General features: G+C 35.9%; 2 protein-coding genes and 1 pseudogene across 2 annotated transcripts in view; all 3 read right to left on the bottom strand.

Moving 5' to 3' along the window:
• Positions 1-21232, bottom strand: part of LOC138321790 (probable E3 ubiquitin-protein ligase MID2) — a 54037-nt gene that overhangs the window by 6688 nt on the left and 26117 nt on the right. The window contains 2 exon segments of the mRNA XM_069265758.1: positions 195-323; positions 869-1004. The gene's annotated coding sequence lies outside the window, so the exon portion shown is untranslated.
• LOC138321788 (uncharacterized) lies at positions 4782-7335 on the bottom strand. Its single transcript, XM_069265756.1, is given in 2 exon segments — positions 4782-5657; positions 5659-7335. Coding segments are annotated over 2 exon segments (1974 nt in total). The 5' UTR covers positions 7315-7335; the 3' UTR covers positions 4782-5339.
• On the bottom strand, positions 12281-15646 carry LOC138322318 (probable E3 ubiquitin-protein ligase MID2; annotated as a pseudogene).

The raw sequence follows: 21232 nt of genomic DNA, 5'->3' as shown, positions 1-21232 counted from the left end.
ATACATATAAGTGCTGTGTATTACATCTACTTTCGGTTTGCATATATCTAACACAGCAACAATATCACCACAATAACCGACCTATTACAGGATATACATTTAAATGTACGTTTTTGTATTTAACACAAATTCTGTATCGAGTTTACGTAAAAATAAATTTGACTATATCTATCATAAAATATAACGTAACTTACCGTCAATATTATCAAAACTTAAACTTCATGTCAGTTGATTATAGCGAGTCTGTCTAGATCGGCGACCTTTGAGTGATATTCGGCAATCATCGGTATATTCGGGTAAGCATAAGTCTACAACTATAGATTCTGAAAAAAAAGAAAGTTGGGACATTTATTTATTGAATGGTGGTATCAATATATGTATAAAGTAGAACACTATAAAGATAAAAAGTACAGCTTTAAATGTATATTGTAAGCATGTTCAGACATATATTGATCCATTAAGTTAAAGTGACCAGGCATGGGCTGAACGAACCTTGGAATCATTTACAAATGTTATCACGTGAACAAATAACAGAAACGCTGGACATCTTATCATGTCGCTTATTTTTGCTAGTTTATGATAATTTGTATTGTAAGCATTCGTGTAAATTATACTGAAATACCCGTTCTAGTAAATAACCTCGTATGGTAGGCCTTCTTGGTAGTGTTAAATTACTTTCACTTTCGATTTACGTATAGTCAACATAACCACGCCTTCCTCTTTACACTAAAGGTTGGACATAATTCTTTAAATATGTCTGTTACTATTATTAATTCACACTCCACATCCTATCAATGTTTCGAATCTGTCGTACACAGAGTATATAGCATTACATACCGACAACACCGACAAAATAAAACCTCCATACCTAGTATTATGACAGTGTGTCCGCCTTGGTGGTTCCTGTTTGACAATCGATAATACTCGGTCAATTCCGGTAACGTGTCTACAAGCTTCGTCAATACCCGTTCGGTAAACCTCGTTCAATACAACTCATATTTCAACTGGAAAATTAGAAGAAATGTAAATCTTAAGATGTTAAACATGTAATTTTTTATATACATATACCTTTATACACAATATGCACCTGGGTGTTAACGCGAACTTCTGTACTTGGTGGACATTTTTGTTAAAAACCGTTTTCCATTTAACAAAGGTTTACTCAACATATTGAGTGTCTTCCTGATATCAGATATGATTTACAACTGGCTATAAGGCCAACAAAATACGTCTGTTTAGGGTTACCCGACCGACCCTAATTTTTTACTCCTGACCTTAATCCCCCCCCCCCCCCACACTTTCTGCGAAAAAAAGTCGGGATTTCGATCTCAGACTCCGGTTCCGGCCATCATTTTAGAGTGAAAGACACTAAAAAAAGAAGAAAAAAAAAAGAAAAAGAAAAGAAAAAAATCCTCCCGACCGACCCTACTTTTTCGGCAATGTAACCCTAAGGAGACATATTTGTTTGGCCTAATGATTAAACAATATATTATGAATGTAATAAATAATCGCTACCATACTCTTCATTTATTTTTATCATTACTTTTCTTAGAAAGGCAACACAATATTTCAACATTTTTTTGTAAACTGAATTGACTAAGATAATCATCTCATACACTGTATCAAACTAAGTAAGATAATCATCTCATACACTGTATCAAACTAAGATAACTGAAACTTTTGTATTACACTTGTATGAAAAGTAATAGTAAACTTGAAAGAGTTTGGTGATATGATTTTGTATTGAAAGTCGCATCGAGTTCTCTGAAATAAAATCATGATTATAACTGAAAGGGATCTCATCAGTAGAAGACACATCCTGTGATGAAGATGTTTCTTTATGAAATAAATAAAGCACATTTTACCTATCCGATTGATTTTATTACAATCCTGTTTGTAAACGATTAATATTCAAATAAACAAACTACGGGAGAAGACTTATATAGGCTACGGGAGAAAACTTATATAGGCTTAACTGTTGTCTGATCCCTTTGTTATCAATAAAATATGTTGAAATGAAATGAAAACAAACCTTCGAATATTTTAAATCGATAAGTATAGTGGATGGCCAGCTCATTCCACACTGTAAGTAATTTCTAAATAGCGATCACTTAAATACTGAAAATATAGAATTCAGCATATATGTAACGATAATCTACATCTGCAAATATATATATTTGCTTTTTGTCCATACTTATTGATGACTGATAAAGTTGTTCATAAATTGCAGGAAGCCAATATACTTCGTATTTTTCTCCTCGTACACTCGTTTTTGACAAGACGAGTGATCTCCCTTTGTACATACAATTATCTAATGTAACAATAATAGCCCATTGTAGATACTATAATACGGTGCCTTTATTATGGAATATTAAAACAACAAAATCCTGTAGGAAATATTTCAAACTAACTCTTCATCGTTTGTTTCAATTCGTTCAAAGGATAAACATTATACCTGCTGTTTATAAACATAGAAATTTCACCACAAATTATTTTAAGGGTGACGGTCGCTTTATTAATTGCTTTGTTTTTTTGCATTGTTTTCATTTTGTGATATTAAAACTGATGTTTACATTTCTGCATCATTACATCGTGTTATTCCACTCTCAGGGCATTTCATAAATGTGCTGGATGTTGGAGAAATATATTGATATTGTACTAAAGGATTATGACGTTCCAGTCTTTTGATTGGTCGAGATTTTCAACTTTGACGCGAACCACTTTTTTCTTAATATCACATCACAGATTGTTAACGTCATTAATATTTGAGTGACGTCATATCCTGCATATTGTTGTGCTCCGATCGATGTTTGAAAAACAAGCCACTGTGTGGAAACTGGATGTATGACGGTGGCGGAGGGCCCGGCGCTTCCCTATTCTAAACATTTAGTTGTGATTCAAAATTCATGATTGTTCCCTGATCATCCTGTTTCTTGCTGTAGGAAAAATCTTTCAGATACAATAAAGTGACGTCAGGATTCCAAGATTTCACTGAATTTGTAGGCAAGCAAACATTAAAACTTCTTGACTAATTTCATAAAACGTTATATGTCACTCATGTAGGATCTTTCATGTAGAGAAATATTTCCTCTTTCATTACGATAATACAACTTCTGTTTTAGATAACCACTTTGATATACAGCTATCGATCCTCACCATTTTTTAATATGTGAAATGTCTATGTCATGCCTTGATATTAATGAAATATTTCAAGGTATTTTGAGCTTTTTATACTGTATCAATCATATAGGTCTATGGACACTGATCGGCATTGTTTACAAGGTTAGTGATTTTGTTAACATTAATGGTTGTGTGAAATATATATATTTTAACATAAATATTGCACATCGCTTGGTGGGTCCCATTGAGTCAAACAAGCCGAAGTTAGCCGATATTGTAACGTCATTGCCGAAAACGACAGGTGACTACCGTAACTACGTAACGTCTGTCAGTACTCTAAAGAGAACGGGTCATGAATTTTCCGATTTCCGTTCGACAATATTCGTAGCTTCTATGACGACCTGTTTATAATGAAGGCATGTTTTACAAGAGTTTCTTTGATATAACTTTATTTCAACTACATCTACACTAACTTGAAGTTTTGTTGATAGTTACGTATAATGTGACTTGAAATAATTACGTAATGTGAATGAAAAAAATTCTCGTAATTAATCTAGAAAATTATACAGTTATTAATTACTCAAAAAATTAAAACTACAAAACACGAAAGTATAAGCATTTCAATCATATCTTTATTCAGATATCGCCTGTGATAAATTCCTTACAAGTCAATAAAATTAATTTGGGTATTGATTAACAATTAAAGAAGATTTAATAAATTTTATTTCATCTGTAAAGTAACACATGTTGATATGAAGATATTTCTAATAATAAAAAAAAGCATGATCAAGTTTCATGCTACAGAATGATTTTAAAGCCTAGTTATACATTTAGTTCTACTACTCACGCACACCTTTATATGATCAATTATATCACCGAATTTTCTTTGACGACAAAAAGGAGTTATTTCCCTTTGGAGGGAAACCCTTTAAACCATCCTTAGTTCTGAAATATATCGATTAATCGAATACACATGACCAAAAAATGATTATTGCGTGTTATGAAACCGATATAAAATGATAAATACAGGTTTTCTAATAATGGAACAAAACAAATATCATAGATAAATGTAAGACGAGTTCCATGGCAAATAAAATGTAAAGGACATCCCCAACTTTTCCCCCCCGCCGCCCGGAACAAGGCATGATGCTACAAAAAGGGCCGGATACCTTCGATATTATAGCACTATGTACCAATTTTACATCCCAAATTTCATGATATAGCATAAAATAAACCATACATTATAATTAAACTAATTCGAAATAACAATTTGGACATTAGATGTACAATGTATATTTAATTGAACATATACCCAAAAGCACTACAAAATACATTTCGTGAGCATTTGTCAGTTATATATTATTCTTAAGTTAATAAGATATGATTTTAAGATATATCGGTTATTGAATTCTGACTAAAAGCTAAATGTTTAGTAATAAGCTTTACAACTGAGTTACATTGTACATCAATGACATATCAAAGCAAAAGTCAAAGATCACAGTTCCCTGTAAGGAAAGTACGGTATGAATATTCACCAACACCTTATGGATTAGGTGTTTACCAAGCATTGTTGAGCTGAAATAATTTTATAGATTTAAAGTTGTATGGTCTGTGACTTGTTACATTTTTGGCATAGAAAAGGTATTTTAAGTGTTTCTACACTTTTTAAACTTTCAATATTTACCGACTTTTGTAAAGTTCGTATTCGCAAAGTTATTAAACAATTAAATTGAAATATTAATTTTTAACGTGTACACGTTTGAAATAGCTCGGAAGTATCCGAACTGTTCCGATCTATTCCTATCTGTACGGGTATTGCCAATATTGACCAGGTGATACGGCTCAGGAAGTTCCTATCTATACTAGTATCGCCGATGTCGGTCACGTGATGCAACTCAGTTTTTTGATATTACCCGAAAGTTTGAAATATGGCGTTGACTGAGACGTTTCTTTCAAACTGTGTGATATTTTATGCGACATTTACCGCTATATCAACAGTATATTGGTGCTTTTATGGATCTGAACCATCATATATAAGCATTCATATTCACACATTGTGCGTTTTATGAGAGTGTGAGATGGTGAAAATTACAAGAAATACAATTTTAACAGTGAATCATCACTTGTGAATATAATAAAGTAAAGTAATAAACCTACCAGTTATGTAAGTGTAACAAAAATGGAAAAATGTCAACATAATAGATGTTTTAGCAAAGTGATCAAATTAACTGATATAAGTGAATATAATTGCAGAGTCTGTCTGAAAGATTTGTCACAACAACCTTATCACCACACACGGATATAGCTTCTGGATTGTTGATACCGTCCGCTGTCGTTAACAATTCCATGACGTTTGTCGAGTCCCCAGACATCTGTACCACGTTGTGTGATCCTAATCCACAGACATAGACGTTACCCTCTCCGTCCACGTCCACTCCATTCGCGTTCCTTACTACACCGACCTTCAACACGTCCTTGTGTAGATTGTCAGTAGACAGACTATAGCTACCGACGGCCGTACTACCAGGGGTGTGGTTTGTAGTAAGGAATGAAAAGAGTCCCGTCACGGTGATCTTGGGATAAAGTGTATATCGTGTTAGGACCTTTGTGTAGAGTCTTACCGTCCTTTGTTACCCGGTACACTTCTTTACCTGAACTCACGATGAACTCTCCATTTCTGTACGTTATACCGTGACATTGTTTCCCAATGTTTATTACATTCGATAATGTAAGTTTAGAGGGTGTAACTGTCACCACATGTATACCATTACCTATCGCTGCTGCAACTGTAGTGTTATCTACCAAACACAAATCACGAGGTTTTCCATCCACCTTTAACTCATTCACAAGATCTCCGTCAGTGTTGATTAATTTCAGCTTCCTATTGGCATAATCTGTTACAATAATACTGTCGGCAGAAGTGATAACAACTCCACAAGCACAACAATCGGACTGATCTGAATCAAATTTTATGTTCATTTTTCTTACCTCCTTTAATTCACATTCTGATAAAGGTTTGGTTAAGCCGGGAACATCTGTAAATTGTATTTGTTGCTTTTGGACGACAATTTTACCAAAGTTCATACTTGTCCCATCAAATTCTGCATCGTGCTTAAGACAGACAGAAGAGCTCATCATCCTCATCTCTTTGACTAAATCTTTCCAGGAATCTAGCTCCGTTTGTCCTCTCTGGTATAATAGAATCGTACCCATGTAGTCGTTCTTCTGGCGGGCCGTCACAGTCGATTCCATTGTATTCTGCATAGCGACCTTCAGTCGTTCATACTTTTGACTTGCCGTCTTCAGATGTCCACTCTCCTCTTTGTACTTAGCTATCAAATCATCTGTGATTTCCTTCTTCATTTCCCTCATTCGTTGAATGAACCTTTCCTCCATATCGTCGATACTTTGCAATGCCGACTCCTTGTCGTCTGCGATGCTCTGTAAATATGTATGCAAGTTCTTTACCAACGATTCCAGGGAGTCAGCAGCCTCTTTCATATATGTCGTCCTTTCCACTAGTTTTGAGTCTTTATCCAGTGTCTCGCAGTAATCCTCAGTGGTTGCGACTTCTTCGCATTTTCTGTGGCGGGTGGTTACACATTTGCTGCAGTCAAATGAATTGTGGTCAGCGCAATAGTAAGTAATCTTCTTCTTGAGCTTGTCACATCTTTTTGAATTTGTTTCCGTTCTTGGTAGAAAGTCAGTAGAAGTTCCAATGTCTATAGCGTCACAGTTGGTGTGTATGATGTCATGGTAGTTTAGTTTACAAGACTCACAAAACAAACATTGGGTAGTCTTACACCAGAACTGAGCCAGAACCTTCTTGTCTTTAGTTTTCTTGCAGGGCATGCAGTAGTGACCGTCTGTTGAATCACTACTCATTCGTATCAGCTTCGTGGAAACTTTGTTCACAGGAAACTGCTCGGCCCATTTGTCTTTATTTTTAGTCTTATCAACAGGGTAAGTAAGCGTTCTACATACCGGACAGGTAAAGATAGTCGCCGTATCCCTTTTTAGTGACACCTCACTGATGATGTAACTACTCAGACATTCCTGACACAGAGAATGGTGACATGGTAGACATCTTGGCTGATGAAGCTGTTCCAGACAGATCGGGCACTCGAGGAGGTGTAAGTCCGACTGAGTGCCGTCTTTTGGAACCGTTTCTTGATTCGGGCCACCTTCTGCCATGACGTTATCAGTCCTTGATCAGGTATCCTAAAAGAAATAAATTACATTTATGTGTGACGCTATGTTACCTTGTCTCCTCTGTAATAGTGTCAATTTACATAGAAGGAGGCGTATCACTTTGGGCCGTTTTTAAGGTCACTCAATGATAAGCAAAATATTTTTCATGAAGGTACCTTAGGATCAGCTAGATATTGTATGCTAATTAAGGACATCCGATTTTTTCTGGTCTGGTGGTAATACCAGAGGTCAAAGGTTAAAAGCCAAATGGAGAAAATTCACATTTCCATTGTTTAAGTCCTTATTAATTAAATATTAAAATGGAGATATTGAATGAAGTTGTTGCTTGAGATTAGCTCATAAAACAAACTTGAATAATTTAAAAACCTGCCTTAAACATGGGAAAACAACGGATGCTACGTGGACAGATGATACCATTAATTGAATATGACCTAATTTATGCACGTGACCTAGCCAATGTGACCCTAGGATGTAATCATCTTAAGCAGGTCATGTCAAGATCCACATGCAGTACTAATTAAACGTCAATCTCAAGCTATAAAATTGTTTAAAAATCATAGTTTTCAGCGAAAAAATATTAGAGTTTTTATTGCTAAAATAAAACAAATACTTAAAGATGCTCCACCGCCGACAGAGCATAAATGATATTAATCATTTGAACAATAATTGGTGTTTAATGGTGTATATATATGCCTAATTAACACAAAAAATAATATAAAATAATTTATTTCGCCGTTGGTGCATGCGCAATCAGTACTTCATTCCATATAGGATATAGTGTCACGGGATTTTTTCGGGATGCAATTAATTATTTTTCAAATTTTTAACTTGAAGTAAAATTAGAAGCTCAAACTTTTCAATGGTGGTAATGGTGTAAAGTAAGTAACTAACTTTACTTCTGGCCGGGTAAAGTTAAGTTAGACAGTTATTCGTTATTCAAGCGTCACCTGTTTTGACGGATGCAGCCAAATTAAATAAAGTCTTTATTTTTTGTTTAATTCCTTTGAATTTTTCGGAGTTTTCCAGTAAATATTAAAACACAGACCTTTCTAAATCATTTGAGGGTTTTATTGTCGATGATAAATTATTTTACTGATACCATATCTTCAATTGCGTTCACATTTATTTACTTTTTAACTCAAATGTATAAGAAGAAAAATATAAGAGTTAGACAGTTATATAATTTATTTGGATCATAATACTAACTAGTGGAAAGCGCCCTGAGCTTCGGGTCGGAAACTGGATCTCTGGGTCAAATAACACATCCTATATACATTATCAGCCGTATACGGTCCCAGGCTGCGGTAAGACATTATCGTGCACGACTTTTGGAGTTGGCTGCAAATTCAGTGCTGCCCATAGAACAATCCATAGCAATCTTATTCAGATTGAAAGCGGAACGGGCCCTGAGCTCAAGGTCGGAAACTGGATCTCCGGGTCAAATTACACATCTTATATACATTATCAGCCGTATACGGTCCCAGGCAGTGGGAAGAGCTGCTCATGCACGGCTTTTGAAGTTTGCTGCAAATTCAGTGCTGCCCATAGAATATTCCATAGCAATCTTATTCAGATTGAAAGCATAACGAGCCCTGAGCTCTAGGTAGTTAACTGGATCGCCGGGTCAAATAACACATCTTACATACATGTACATTATCAGCCGTATACGGTCCCAGGCAGTGGGAAGACGTGCTCGTGCAAGACCGACTTTTGAAGGTGGCTGCCATCACATTGGTTCCCATGGAACATTCGATAGCAATCTAATTAGGATTGAAAGAGGAACGAACCTTCATCACTTGGTGGGAGAGTGGATCCCCCAACCCAAACCCCATCTTGTATACATTATCAGCCGTATACGGTCCCAGGCAGTGAGAAGACATGCTCGTGCACAATTTTTGAAGGTGGCTGCCATCTCAGTGGTTCCTATCGAACATTCCATAGCAATCTAATTAGGATTGAAAGAGGAACGAACCTTCAGCACTGGGTGGGAGAGTGGATCCCCCAACCCAAACCCAATCTTGTATACATTATCAGCAGTATACGGTCCCAGGCAGTGGGAATACATGCTTGTGCACGACTTTTGAAGATGGCTATCACCTCAGGGGTTCCCATGAAATATTCCATGGCAATCTAATTAGGATTGAAAGAGGAATTAACCTTCAGCACTGGGTGGGAGAGTGGATCCCCCAACCCAAAACCCCATCTTATTTACATTATCAGCCGTATACGGTCCCAGGCAGTGGGAAGTCGTGCTCATGCACAACTTTTGAAGGTGGCTGCCATCTCCGTGGTTCCCATGAAACATTCCATAGCAATTTAATTAGGACTGAAAGAGGAACAAACCTTCAGTACTGGGTGGGAGAGTGGGTCCCCCAACCAAAAACCCCATCTTATATACATTATCAGCCGTACATGGTCCCAGGCAGAGAGAAATCGTGCTCGTGCAGGACTTTTGACGGCGGCTGCCATCTCAGTGGATCCCATGAAACATTCCATAGCAATGTAATTAGGATTTAAAGAGAAACGAACCTTCAGCACTGTGTGGGAGATTGGAACCCAAAACCCCTTCTTGTATACATTATCAGCCGTATACAGTCCCAGGCAGTGGGAAGACGTGCTCGTGCACGACTTTTGAAGGTGGCTACCATCTCAGTGGTTCCCATGAAACATTCCATAGCAATGTTATTAGGATTGAAAGAGGAACGAACCTTCAGCACTGGGTGGGAGAGTGGATCCCCCAACCCTAAACTTAATCTTGTATACATTATCAGCCGTATACGGACCCAGGCAGTGGGAAGACATGCTCGTGCACGACTTTTGAAGGTGGCTACTATCTCAGTGGTTCCAATGGAACATCCCATAGCAATCTAATTAGGTTTGAAAGATGAACGAACCTTCAGCAATGGGTGGGAGAGTGGATCCCACAACCCAAAACCCCATCTTATATACATTATCAGCCGTATACGGTCCCAGGCAGTGGGAAGACGTGCACGTGCACGACATTTGAAGGTGGCTGCCATCTCATTGGTTCCCATGGAACATTCAGTAGCAATGTAATTAGGATTGAAAGAGGAACGAACCTTCAGCACTGGGTGGGAGAGTGGATCCCCCAACCCAAAACCCCATCTTGTATACATTATCAGCCGTATACGGTCCCAGGCAGTGGGAAGACGTGCTCATGCACGACTTTTGAAGGTGGCTGCCATCTCAGTGGTTCCCATGGAACATTCCATAGCAGTCTAATTAGGATTGCAGGAGGAACGAACCTTCATCACTGGGTGGGAGAGTGGATCCCCCAACCCAAAACCCCATACTGTATACATTATCAGCCGTATACGGTCCCAGGCAGTGGGAAGTCGTGCTCGTGCACGACTTTTGACGGCGGCTGCCATCTCATTGGTTCCCATGAAACATTCCATAGTAATCTAATTAGGATTGAAAGAGGAACGAACCTTCAGCACTGGGTGGGAGAGTGGATCCCCCAACCCAAAACCCCATCTTGTATACATTATCAGCCGTATACGGTCCCAGGCAGTGGGAAGACGTGCTCGTGCAAGTCACACAACTCGAGGTTTTTAGATTTGGAATTTATTTTACACTTGTAAAAAAATTCTTAAAGCTACGGCTACGAAAGACACTCGCTAAAGCTCGTGTATTTTGGTAATTTTAGAAAATAACTCGTTCGTGTAAAATAAATTCAACATCCATCAACAACTCGTTGTAAAACCTATTTATCGCATAATCCGCCTGATGTTCAGTTCAGATTTCCATTGACTGTGTCCGGTAGGAAATCTATGGTGACGTCATAACAGAAACAATAAAGTGACGTCAGGAATAATGACGTGACGTCAGGAATCCAATATGGTGGGGCAAAATGGCTGTCTCCTCTGATTTTTGTATCACAATTCGGCATTGAAATCCTTCGAAATGTATGTTGTTATAGTTATGTGTTCAAAAGTATTTTGACTTCGTTTTCATTGCATATGACATTTTATGAAACGAGTATTTGAAGTGTTTATTTTTGCTAGTTTTGATGAGTTTCATAAAAATTGATATGACACTCATGTAAGATCTTAAATGAAAGGAAAGTGTTAATTATGTCATGACACAACTTCACAACTTCATTTTTTATTAAATAACCACATAGAAACAAGTCACACAAGTCGGAGTTGGTAAATTTGGAATTTATTTTACACTTGTAAAATTTTTCTCAAAGCTACAAAGGCACTCGCTGAAGCTCGTGTATTTTGGTAATTTCACAATTTTCCTACTAATTTTCACAAGTAACTCGTTCGTGTAAAATAAATTCCATACCCAACAACAACTCGTTGTAAAACATATATATCGCTTAATCCGACGGATGTTCAGTGCCTTTGCATATGTCACTAGTGTAATATAACCTAGAGCGATTTCCATTTGGTATTCAGAAATCCATCCTCACCATTTTTATGAAATGTTTATATCAAGCTTTAAAAATGTTTTTGAGTTCCTTATATGCTATCAGTATCAATCCTATCTGGGGTCTGAGGATATTGAGACATCAATAGTTGTTTTATGTGTATGTTCTTATTACAACTAATATTCGTGTAAAAAATAAAAACAATATTACTCTAAATACATATAATGGTGTTTACTGCAATTCTATCTGACCTCTGACCTTATGTATACCAGATGTATTTGTTTCTCCGTTATATTTGACATCCACTAATGTAATGAAGATGATAACTGTGATAATGTGTGTGTTTGCTTCTATTAAACGCTGATATCACTGCTGATAATATTTATAGCGTAGTGATTCACGACGCATCCATCGTATTTGTAATTAGTCTATCGATTCTTTGTTGGTGAAACATTGGTTATGTATTGTGAATGAAAAATAATTTCTCGTTATCACTCAAGAAAATTAAAAATTTGGTAATTACTAAAAAAAAAACCTACAATACACGAAAATATTCAAATCATATTTTTATTCATTGTTACATATTACAAATTCCTTACAAGTCAATAAAAATAATTTGGATATTGATCGGCTGTTTATATAGACAGGTTAATAAGATTCAATGATTTTTTTTATCTGGAAAACAACACATGTTTCTATGAAGATATTTCTAATAATAAAAAAAACATACACAAGTTTCATGCCACCGAATTATTCTTAAATCTAGTTACACTAATCGTACACATCTAATCCTATGTATGGCTTATAATAATTTAAACAAATTGTGCCCGATCCCAATGTATATTTGATACAAATAAAATATTTTTAAATCAAACCTATGTATGATTCATTATATCACCAAATTTTCTTTGCCGGCAAAAAGGAGTTAATTCCCTTTGGAGGTAAAAAGACTCAGCATTCATTTATTCTGAAATGTCTCGATATATTGTACAAAATTGATTAAAAAAATTATTGCGTAATATGAAACCGATAAAAAAGTAAACACTAATAATGGAATAAAACATCTGACGCAAATCATAGACAAATTTTAAGCAAGTGACTTACATGACAAATAAAATGACAATGACATCCCAAACTTTTCCACATCGCCCGGAACAAGGTATAATGTTACAGGAAGGACCGGACACCTTCGATATTATAGCACTATGCTCTAACACTACATGCCCACATTTTACGGTTTAGAATAAAATAATATCATAAATTAGAATTAAACTAATGAGATATAACAGTGAAACACTGGCCTAAAACTATATAAATCGTCAGTTATACTGCAAACCAACTTTCTTTCGCGGCTATTAAATTTCGCGATTTCCATTACAAAACATGTATCCGAAGATAATTACTCGCAGATTCAACAATTCAATGATGATTCCTATCAATATAGATAATGTAGACATTAATCCGCGGAGATAAACTTTAGCGAATTTACTTAAATAGCAAAATCCGCAAAGTAAAGTAAATCGCACGCGAATGAATGTGGGTTTACAGTAAGCAAATGTACCGGTGAGTTACATCAGTGACATCAAAGTCAAGAAGTCCACAGTTCGTTGTAAGGAATTTACAAACCTTCAGCAAATGTACAGAATAATAACATGATGGAGTAGGTGTTTTCAAGGCATTGTTAAATATATCTATAATAAAGTGAGAGTGATGTACTGTGTTTACATAAGTATAATTAAATATGGAAAATGGTGTGAGGGCCCTTCTGCGAAAAGAAAATATATTGGTTTTTACATGATTTTTTGAATAAATCATTTATTTGGATCTGACAAGAATGTTTAACCTGATGAAATAATGAATATATTTCCTAGGTGTCCTTAAACTGATATGTAACTACAAAGGAACAAAGTCATCATAAAAATTGTTCAATCAAACTGATGAAATAAGCTGAAATAAGCTAATATAATTGCAATGTTCGGATGAAATGTTTGTCACAACAATCTTATCACCACATACAGATATAGCTTCTGGTTGTTTGATACCGTCCGCTGTCGTTAACAGTTCCCTGACGTTTGTCCCTTCCCCAGACATCTGTACCACGTTGTATGACCCACGTCCACAGACATAGACGTTACCCTCCCCGTCCAAGTCCACTCCAAACACGTCACTCACTATTACACCGACCTTCAACACGTCCTTGTGTATATTATCAGTAGACAGACTACCGACGGCCGTACTACCAGGGTGTGGTTGTAGTAAGGGATGAAGACAGTCCCATCACGGTGATTTATGAGATAATGTCAATATATTGTAGGGCCTTTGTGTAGTATCTGTGTCTCACCGTCTTTTGTTACCCGGTACACTTCTTTACCTGAACTCACGATGAACTCTCCATTTCTGTACGTTATACCGTGACATTGTTTCCCAATGTTTATTACATTCGATAATGTAAGTTTATCGGGTGTAACTGTCACCACATGTATACTATTACCTATTGCTGCTGCAACTGTCGTGTTGTCTACCAAACACAAATCACGAGGTTTTCCATTCACCTTCAACTCATCAACAACATCTCCGTCAGTGTTAATTAATTTCAGCTTCCGATTGCTATAATCTCCTACAACAACCAAACCGTCAGAAGTGATAACAACTCCACAAGCCCTACAATCGGACCGATCTGATTCCATTTTTATGTTCACTTTTCTTACCTCCTTTAGTTCACATTCGGATAAATGTTTGGTTAGGCCTGGAACATCTGTGAGTTGTCTCTGTTGCTTCTGGACGACAATTTTACCAAAGTTCAGGATTGTCCCATCAAATTCTGCTTCGTGTTTAAGACTGACAGCAGAGTTCGTCATCCTCATCTCTTTTACTAAATCTTTCCAAGCATCCAGCTCTGTTTGTCCTCTCTGGTACAATATAATCGTACCAATGTGGTTGTTTTGCTGCTGGGCTGTCACGGTCGATTCCATTGTGTTCTGCATAGCGACCTTCAGCCGTTCACACTTTTGACTTGCCGCTTGAAATTTCCACTCTCCTCCTTGTACTTAGCTATCAAATCATCTTTGATTTCCTTCTTCATTTCCCTCATTCGTTGGATGAACCGTTCCTCCATATCGTCGATACTTTGTAATGCCGACTCTTTGTCGTCTGCGATGCTCTGTAAGTATTGATGGAAGTTCTTTACCAACGATTCCAGGGAGTCAGCAGCCTCTTTCATATAGGTCGTCCTTTCCACTAATTTTGAGTCTTTATCCAGTGTCTCACAGTAATCCTCAGTGGTTGTCACATCGTCACATTTCCTGTGACAAACAGTGACACATTTGCTGCAACCGAAAACATTTGTGGTCAACGCAGTAGTAAGCCATCTTTTTCCTGTGCTTGTCACATCTTTTTGAATTTGTTTCCGTTCGTGGTAGAAAGTACGTTAGAAGTTCTAATGTCAATAGCGTCACAGTTAAAGTGTATGATGTCATGATAATTTAGTTTACAGGACTCGCAAAGCAAACATTGGGTATTTTTACACCAGAACTGAGCTGGAACTTTTTTGTCTTTAGTTTTTTCACATGACATGCAGTAGTGAACGTCTGTTGAACTACTCTGCATTTGTATAAGCTCCAAGGCAACTTTGTCTATAGGAAACTGCCCGGCCCATTTCCCTTTATCCTCAGTCTTATCAACAGGGTAAGTAAGCGTTCTACATACCGGACAGGTAAAGGTAGTCGCCGTATCCCTCTTCCCCGACACCTCGCTGTTGATGTAAGTATTCAGACATTCCTGACAAAGAGAATGGTGACATGGTAGACATTTTGGCTGATGAAGCTGTTCCAGACAGATCGGACACTCCAGGAGGTGTGAGTCCGTCTGGGTACCGTCTTTCGGGACCGATTCCTGATTGGGGCCACCTTCTGCCATGACGTTATCAGTCCCTGATCAGGTATCCTAAAAGGAATAAATGATTTTTATGCGTAGCGGATTCTCATAAAAGTTTGCAAACAAAATTTATTTCATAACCCGAAGAAGTTAAAAATAGTTACATCAATGCCTATAATTATTTTTTCAGACTACTTGATAACATAAAATACGTTTAAACGTACAATTCCATTAATTTTCCAATGGAATATGTTTTTTCAAATCAATACGCAACGTCGACGTCTCTATTGTGACGTCATGATTACATCGGATTTTCGCGCCATTCTTGGATTTGGTTTTCATATTATATGAAGAAATAGAATCTGCCAATCAGAGAGTTGGATTTAGCATAAAAACAAATAAAAATTAATTATAGAACCATAAATCCCTCAAGAAGGCAGTTTAATGCTTACATTTCCGTTTTCTGTTATCTCTTTTAATCCAACTCTGTATTGTACACTGTTATCGCTATTGCCAAATCAAATTCCCCGCTGTCCCCGTCACTGGAGCCCCTATTTATGACATTATAAGCAGCCACAATGACATTCGGGTTAAAAATAAGTTCTTAGATTTAAACATCAAATCATCAGTACATTTACAACTTTTTAATCAATTTGTAAGTATTTTTGCGAATAAATATAGCATTGCGTCATTACGTCATGACGAAGGCCAGAACGACGTCACGAAACATGTTCTTCATATCACTACACCAACGGGAGTTATGGAAGAATTATGAGCTCATAAATTCTCCCTTTTTTGCTAAGGTTATAATAGTGTCAGTCCGGAACAAATGGAACAATAATCATATAAACATACATTATCGTAGGCTTTTTATCAACATGCCATTGAGTAAACTAGTATAAACGTGTTCAATTGATGCATACAGTTTAATAATTACCATATTGAACAGTTTATCATGTACATATAAATGTAGAATGATCAATTATTCCATGCTTACGCAAAATATAAAATACAAGCATTGAACATCCAACCAATCAACCAATAACATAGTGATTGTAGGTAGGCCTACCCGATAATATAAACTCTCACCGTCAGTATTGGCAAAAATATAAACGTATGTCAGAATATAGAACGGTGTGCCTTGTAATTTTAGGCCTATGTATCTACCCGATACATATAAGTGCTGTGTATTACATCTACTTTCGGTTTGCATATATCTAACACAGCAACAATATCACCACAATAACCGACCTATTACAGGATATACATTTAAATGTACGTTTTTGTATTTAACACAAATTCTGTATCGAGTTTACGTAAAAATAAATTTGACTATATCTATCATAAAATATAACGTAACTTACCGTCAATATTATCAAAACTTAAACTTCATGTCAGTTGATTATAGCGTGTCTGTCTAGATCGGCGACCTTTGAGTGATATTCGGCAATCCTCGGTATATCCGGGTAAGCATAAGTCGACAACTATAACTTGCGTTCGGCAAACATAGAAAGATTCTGAAAAAAAGAAAGTTGGGACATTTATTTATTGAATGGTGGTATCAATATATGTATAAAGTAGAACACTATAAAGATAAAAAGTACAGCTTTAAATGTATATTGTAAGCATGTTCAGACATATATTGATCCATTAAGTTAAAGTGACCAGGCATGGGCTGAACGAACCTTGGAATCATTTACAAATGTTATCACGTGAACAAATAACAGAACCGCTGAACATCTTATCATGTCGCTTATTTTGCTAGTTTATGATAATTTGTATTGTAAGCATTCGTGTAAATTATACGGAAATACCCGTTCTAGTAAATAACCTCGTATGGTAGGCCTTCTTGGTAGTGTTAAATTACTTTCACTTTCGATTTACGTATAGTCAACATAACCACGCCTTCCTATTTACACTAAAGGTTGGACATAATTCTTTAAATATGTCTGTTACTATTATTAATTCACACTCCACATCCTATCAATGTTTTGAATCTGTCGTACACAGAGTATATAGCATTACATACTGACAACACCGACAAAATAAAACCTCCATACCTAGTATTATGACAGTGTGTCCGCCTTGGTGGTTCCTGTTTGACAATCGATAATACTCGGTCAATTCCGGTAACGTGTCTACAAGCTTCGTCAATACCTGTTCGGTAAACCTCGTTCAATACAACTCATATTTCAACTGGAAAATTAGAAGAAATGTAAAAATTACAAAAAGCGATGAAGAAGCTTTCTTAAGATGTTAAACATGTAATTTTCATATACATATACCTTTATACACAATATGCACCTGGGTGTTAACGCGAACTTCTGTACTTGGTGGACATTTTTGTTAAAACCGTTTTCCATTTAACAAAGGTTTACTCAACATATTGAGTGTCTTCCTGATATCAGATATGATTTACACCTGGCTATAAGGCCAACAAAATACGTCTGTTTAGGGTTACCCGACCGACCCTAATTTTTTACTCCTGACCTTAATCCCCCCCCCCACACTTTCTGCGAAAAAAAGTCGGGATTTCGATCTCAGACTCCGGTTCCGGCCATCATTTTAGAGTGAAAGACACTAAAAAAGAAGAAAAAAAAAAAAGAAAAAAAAAGAAAAGAAATTTCCACTCTCCTCCTTGTACTTAGCTATCAAATCATCTTTGATTTCCTTCTTCATTTCCCTCATTCGTTGGATGAACCGTTTCCTCCAAAAAATCCTCCCGACCGACCCTCCTTTTTCGGCAATGTAACCCTAAGGAGACATATTTGTTTGGCCTAATGATTAAACAATATAATATGAATGTAATAAATAATCGCTACCATACTCTTCATTTATTTTTATCATTACTATCTTAGAAAGGCAACACAATATTTCAACATTTTTTTTTGTAATCTGAATTGACTAAGATAATCATCTCATACACTGTATCAAACTAAGTATCAACACTTGTATGAAAAGTATAGTAAACTGAAACTTTTTTGTATTGAAAGTCGCATCGAGTTCTCTGATTTCATGATATTACTCTCAATCCTGATTTTTCTTTTGTAAACGATTGATTCGGTATTAATCCTGTAATATTCAAATAAACAACTACGGGAGAAGACTTATATAGGCTACGGGAGAAGACTTAGGCTTAAATGTTGTCTCATCCCTTTGTTATCAATAAAATATGTTGAAATGAAATGAAAACAAACCTTCGAATATTTTAAATCGATAAGTATAGTGGATGGCCAGCTCATTCCACACTGTAAGTAATTTCTAAATAGCGATCACTTAAATACTGAAAAAAATAGAATTCAGCATTTATATAACGATAATGTACATGTGCAAATATATATTTGCTTTTTGTCCATACTTATTGATGACTGATAAAGTTGTTTCATAAATTACAGGAAGCCAATATACTTCGTATTTTTCACCTCGTACACTCGTTTTTGACAAGACGAGTGATCTCCCTTTGTACATACAGTATCTAATGTAACAATAATAGCCCATTGTAGATACTATAATACGGTGCCTTTATTATGGAATATTAAAACAACAAAATCCTGTAGGAAATATTTCAAACTAACTCTTCATCGTTTGTTTCAATTCGTTTTAAAGGATAAACATTATACCTGCTGTTTATAAACATAGAAATTTCACCACAAATTATTTTAAGGGTGACGGTCGCTTTTTTAATTGCTTTGTTTTTTTTGCATTGTTTTCATTTTGTGATATTAAAACTGATGTTTACATTTCTGCATCATTACATCGTGTTATTCCACTCTCACGCCATTTCCTAAATGTGCTGGATGTTGGAGAAATATATTGATATTGTACTAAAGGATTATGACGTTCCAGTCTTTTGATTGGTCGAGATTTTCAACTTTGACGCGAACCACTTTTTTCTTAATATCACATCACAGATTGTTAACGTCATTAATATTTGAATGACGTCATATCCTGCATATTGTTGTGCTCCTATCGATGTTTGAAAAACAAGCCACTGTGTGGAAACTGGATGTATGACGGTGGCGGAGGGCCCGGCGCTTCCCTATTCTAAACATTTAGTTGTGATTCAAAATTCATGATTGTTCCCTGATCATCCTGTTTCTTGCTGTAGGAAAAAATCTTTCAGATACAATAAAGTGACGTCAGGATTCCAAGATTTCACTGAATTTGCAGGCAAGCAAACATTAAAACTTCGTGACCAATTTCATAAAACGTTATATGTCACTCATGTAGGATCTTTCATGTAGAGAAATATTTCCTCTTTCATTACGATAATACAACTTCTGTTTTAGATAACCACTTTGATATACAGCTATCGATCCTCACCATTTTTTAATATGTGAAATGTCTATGTCATGCCTTGATATTAATGAAATATTTCAAGGTATTTTGAGCTTTTTATACTGTATCAATCATATAGGTCTATGGACACTGATCGGCATTGTTTACAAGGTTAGTGATTTTGTTAACATTAATGGTTGTGTGAAATATATATTTTAACATAAATATTGCACATCGCTTGGTGGGTCCCATTGAGTCAAACAAGCCGAAGTTAGCCGATATTGTAACGTCATTGCCGAAAACGACAGGTGACTACCGTAACTACGTAACGTCTGTCAGTACTCTAAAGAGAACGGGTCATGAATTTTCCGATTTCCGTTCGACAATATTCGTAGCTTCTATGACGACCTGTTTATAATGAAGGCATGTTTACAAGAGTTTCTTTGATATAACTTTATTTCAACTACATCTACACTAACTTGAAGTTTTGTTGATAGTTACGTATAATGTGACTTGAAATAATTACGTAATGTGAATGAAAAAAATTCTCGTAATTAATCTAGAAAATTATACAGTTATTAATTACTCAAAAAATTAAAACTACAAAACACGAAAGTATAAGCATTTCAATCATATCTTTATTCAGATATCGCCTGTGATAAATTCCTTACAAGTCAATAAAATTAATTTGGGTATTGATTAACAATTAAAGAAGATTTAATAAATTTTATTTCATCTGTAAAGTAACACATGTTGATATGAAGATATTTCTAATAATAAAAAAAAGCATGATCAAGTTTCATGCTACAGAATGATTTTAAAGCCTAGTTATACATTTAGTTCTACTACTACTCACGCACACCTTTATATGATCAATTATATCACCGAATTTTCTTTGACGACAAAAAGGAGTTATTTCCCTTTGGAGGGAAACCCTTTAAACCATCCTTAGTTCTGAAATATATCGATTAATCGAATACACATGACCAAAAAATGATTATTGCGTGTTATGAAACCGATATAAAATGATAAATACAGGTTTTCTAATAATGGAACAAAACAAATATCATAGATAAATGTAAGACGAGTTCCATGGCAAATAAAATGTAAAGGACATCCCCAACTTTTCCCCCGCCGCCCGGAACAAGGCATGATGCTACAAAAAGGGCCGGATACCTTCGATATTATAGCACTATGTACCAATTTTACATCCCAAATTTCATGATATAGCATAAAATAAACCATACATTATAATTAAACTAATTCGAAATAACAATTTGGACATTAGATGTACAATGTATATTTAATTGAACATATACCCAAAAGCACTACAAAATACATTTCGTGAGC

The sequence above is a fragment of the Argopecten irradians genome, chromosome 4 (assembly GCF_041381155.1).
Source record: "Argopecten irradians isolate NY chromosome 4, Ai_NY, whole genome shotgun sequence".
Taxonomy (NCBI): Eukaryota; Metazoa; Mollusca; class Bivalvia; order Pectinida; family Pectinidae; genus Argopecten; species Argopecten irradians.
This window is presented reverse-complemented; position numbering and strand designations above follow the sequence as displayed.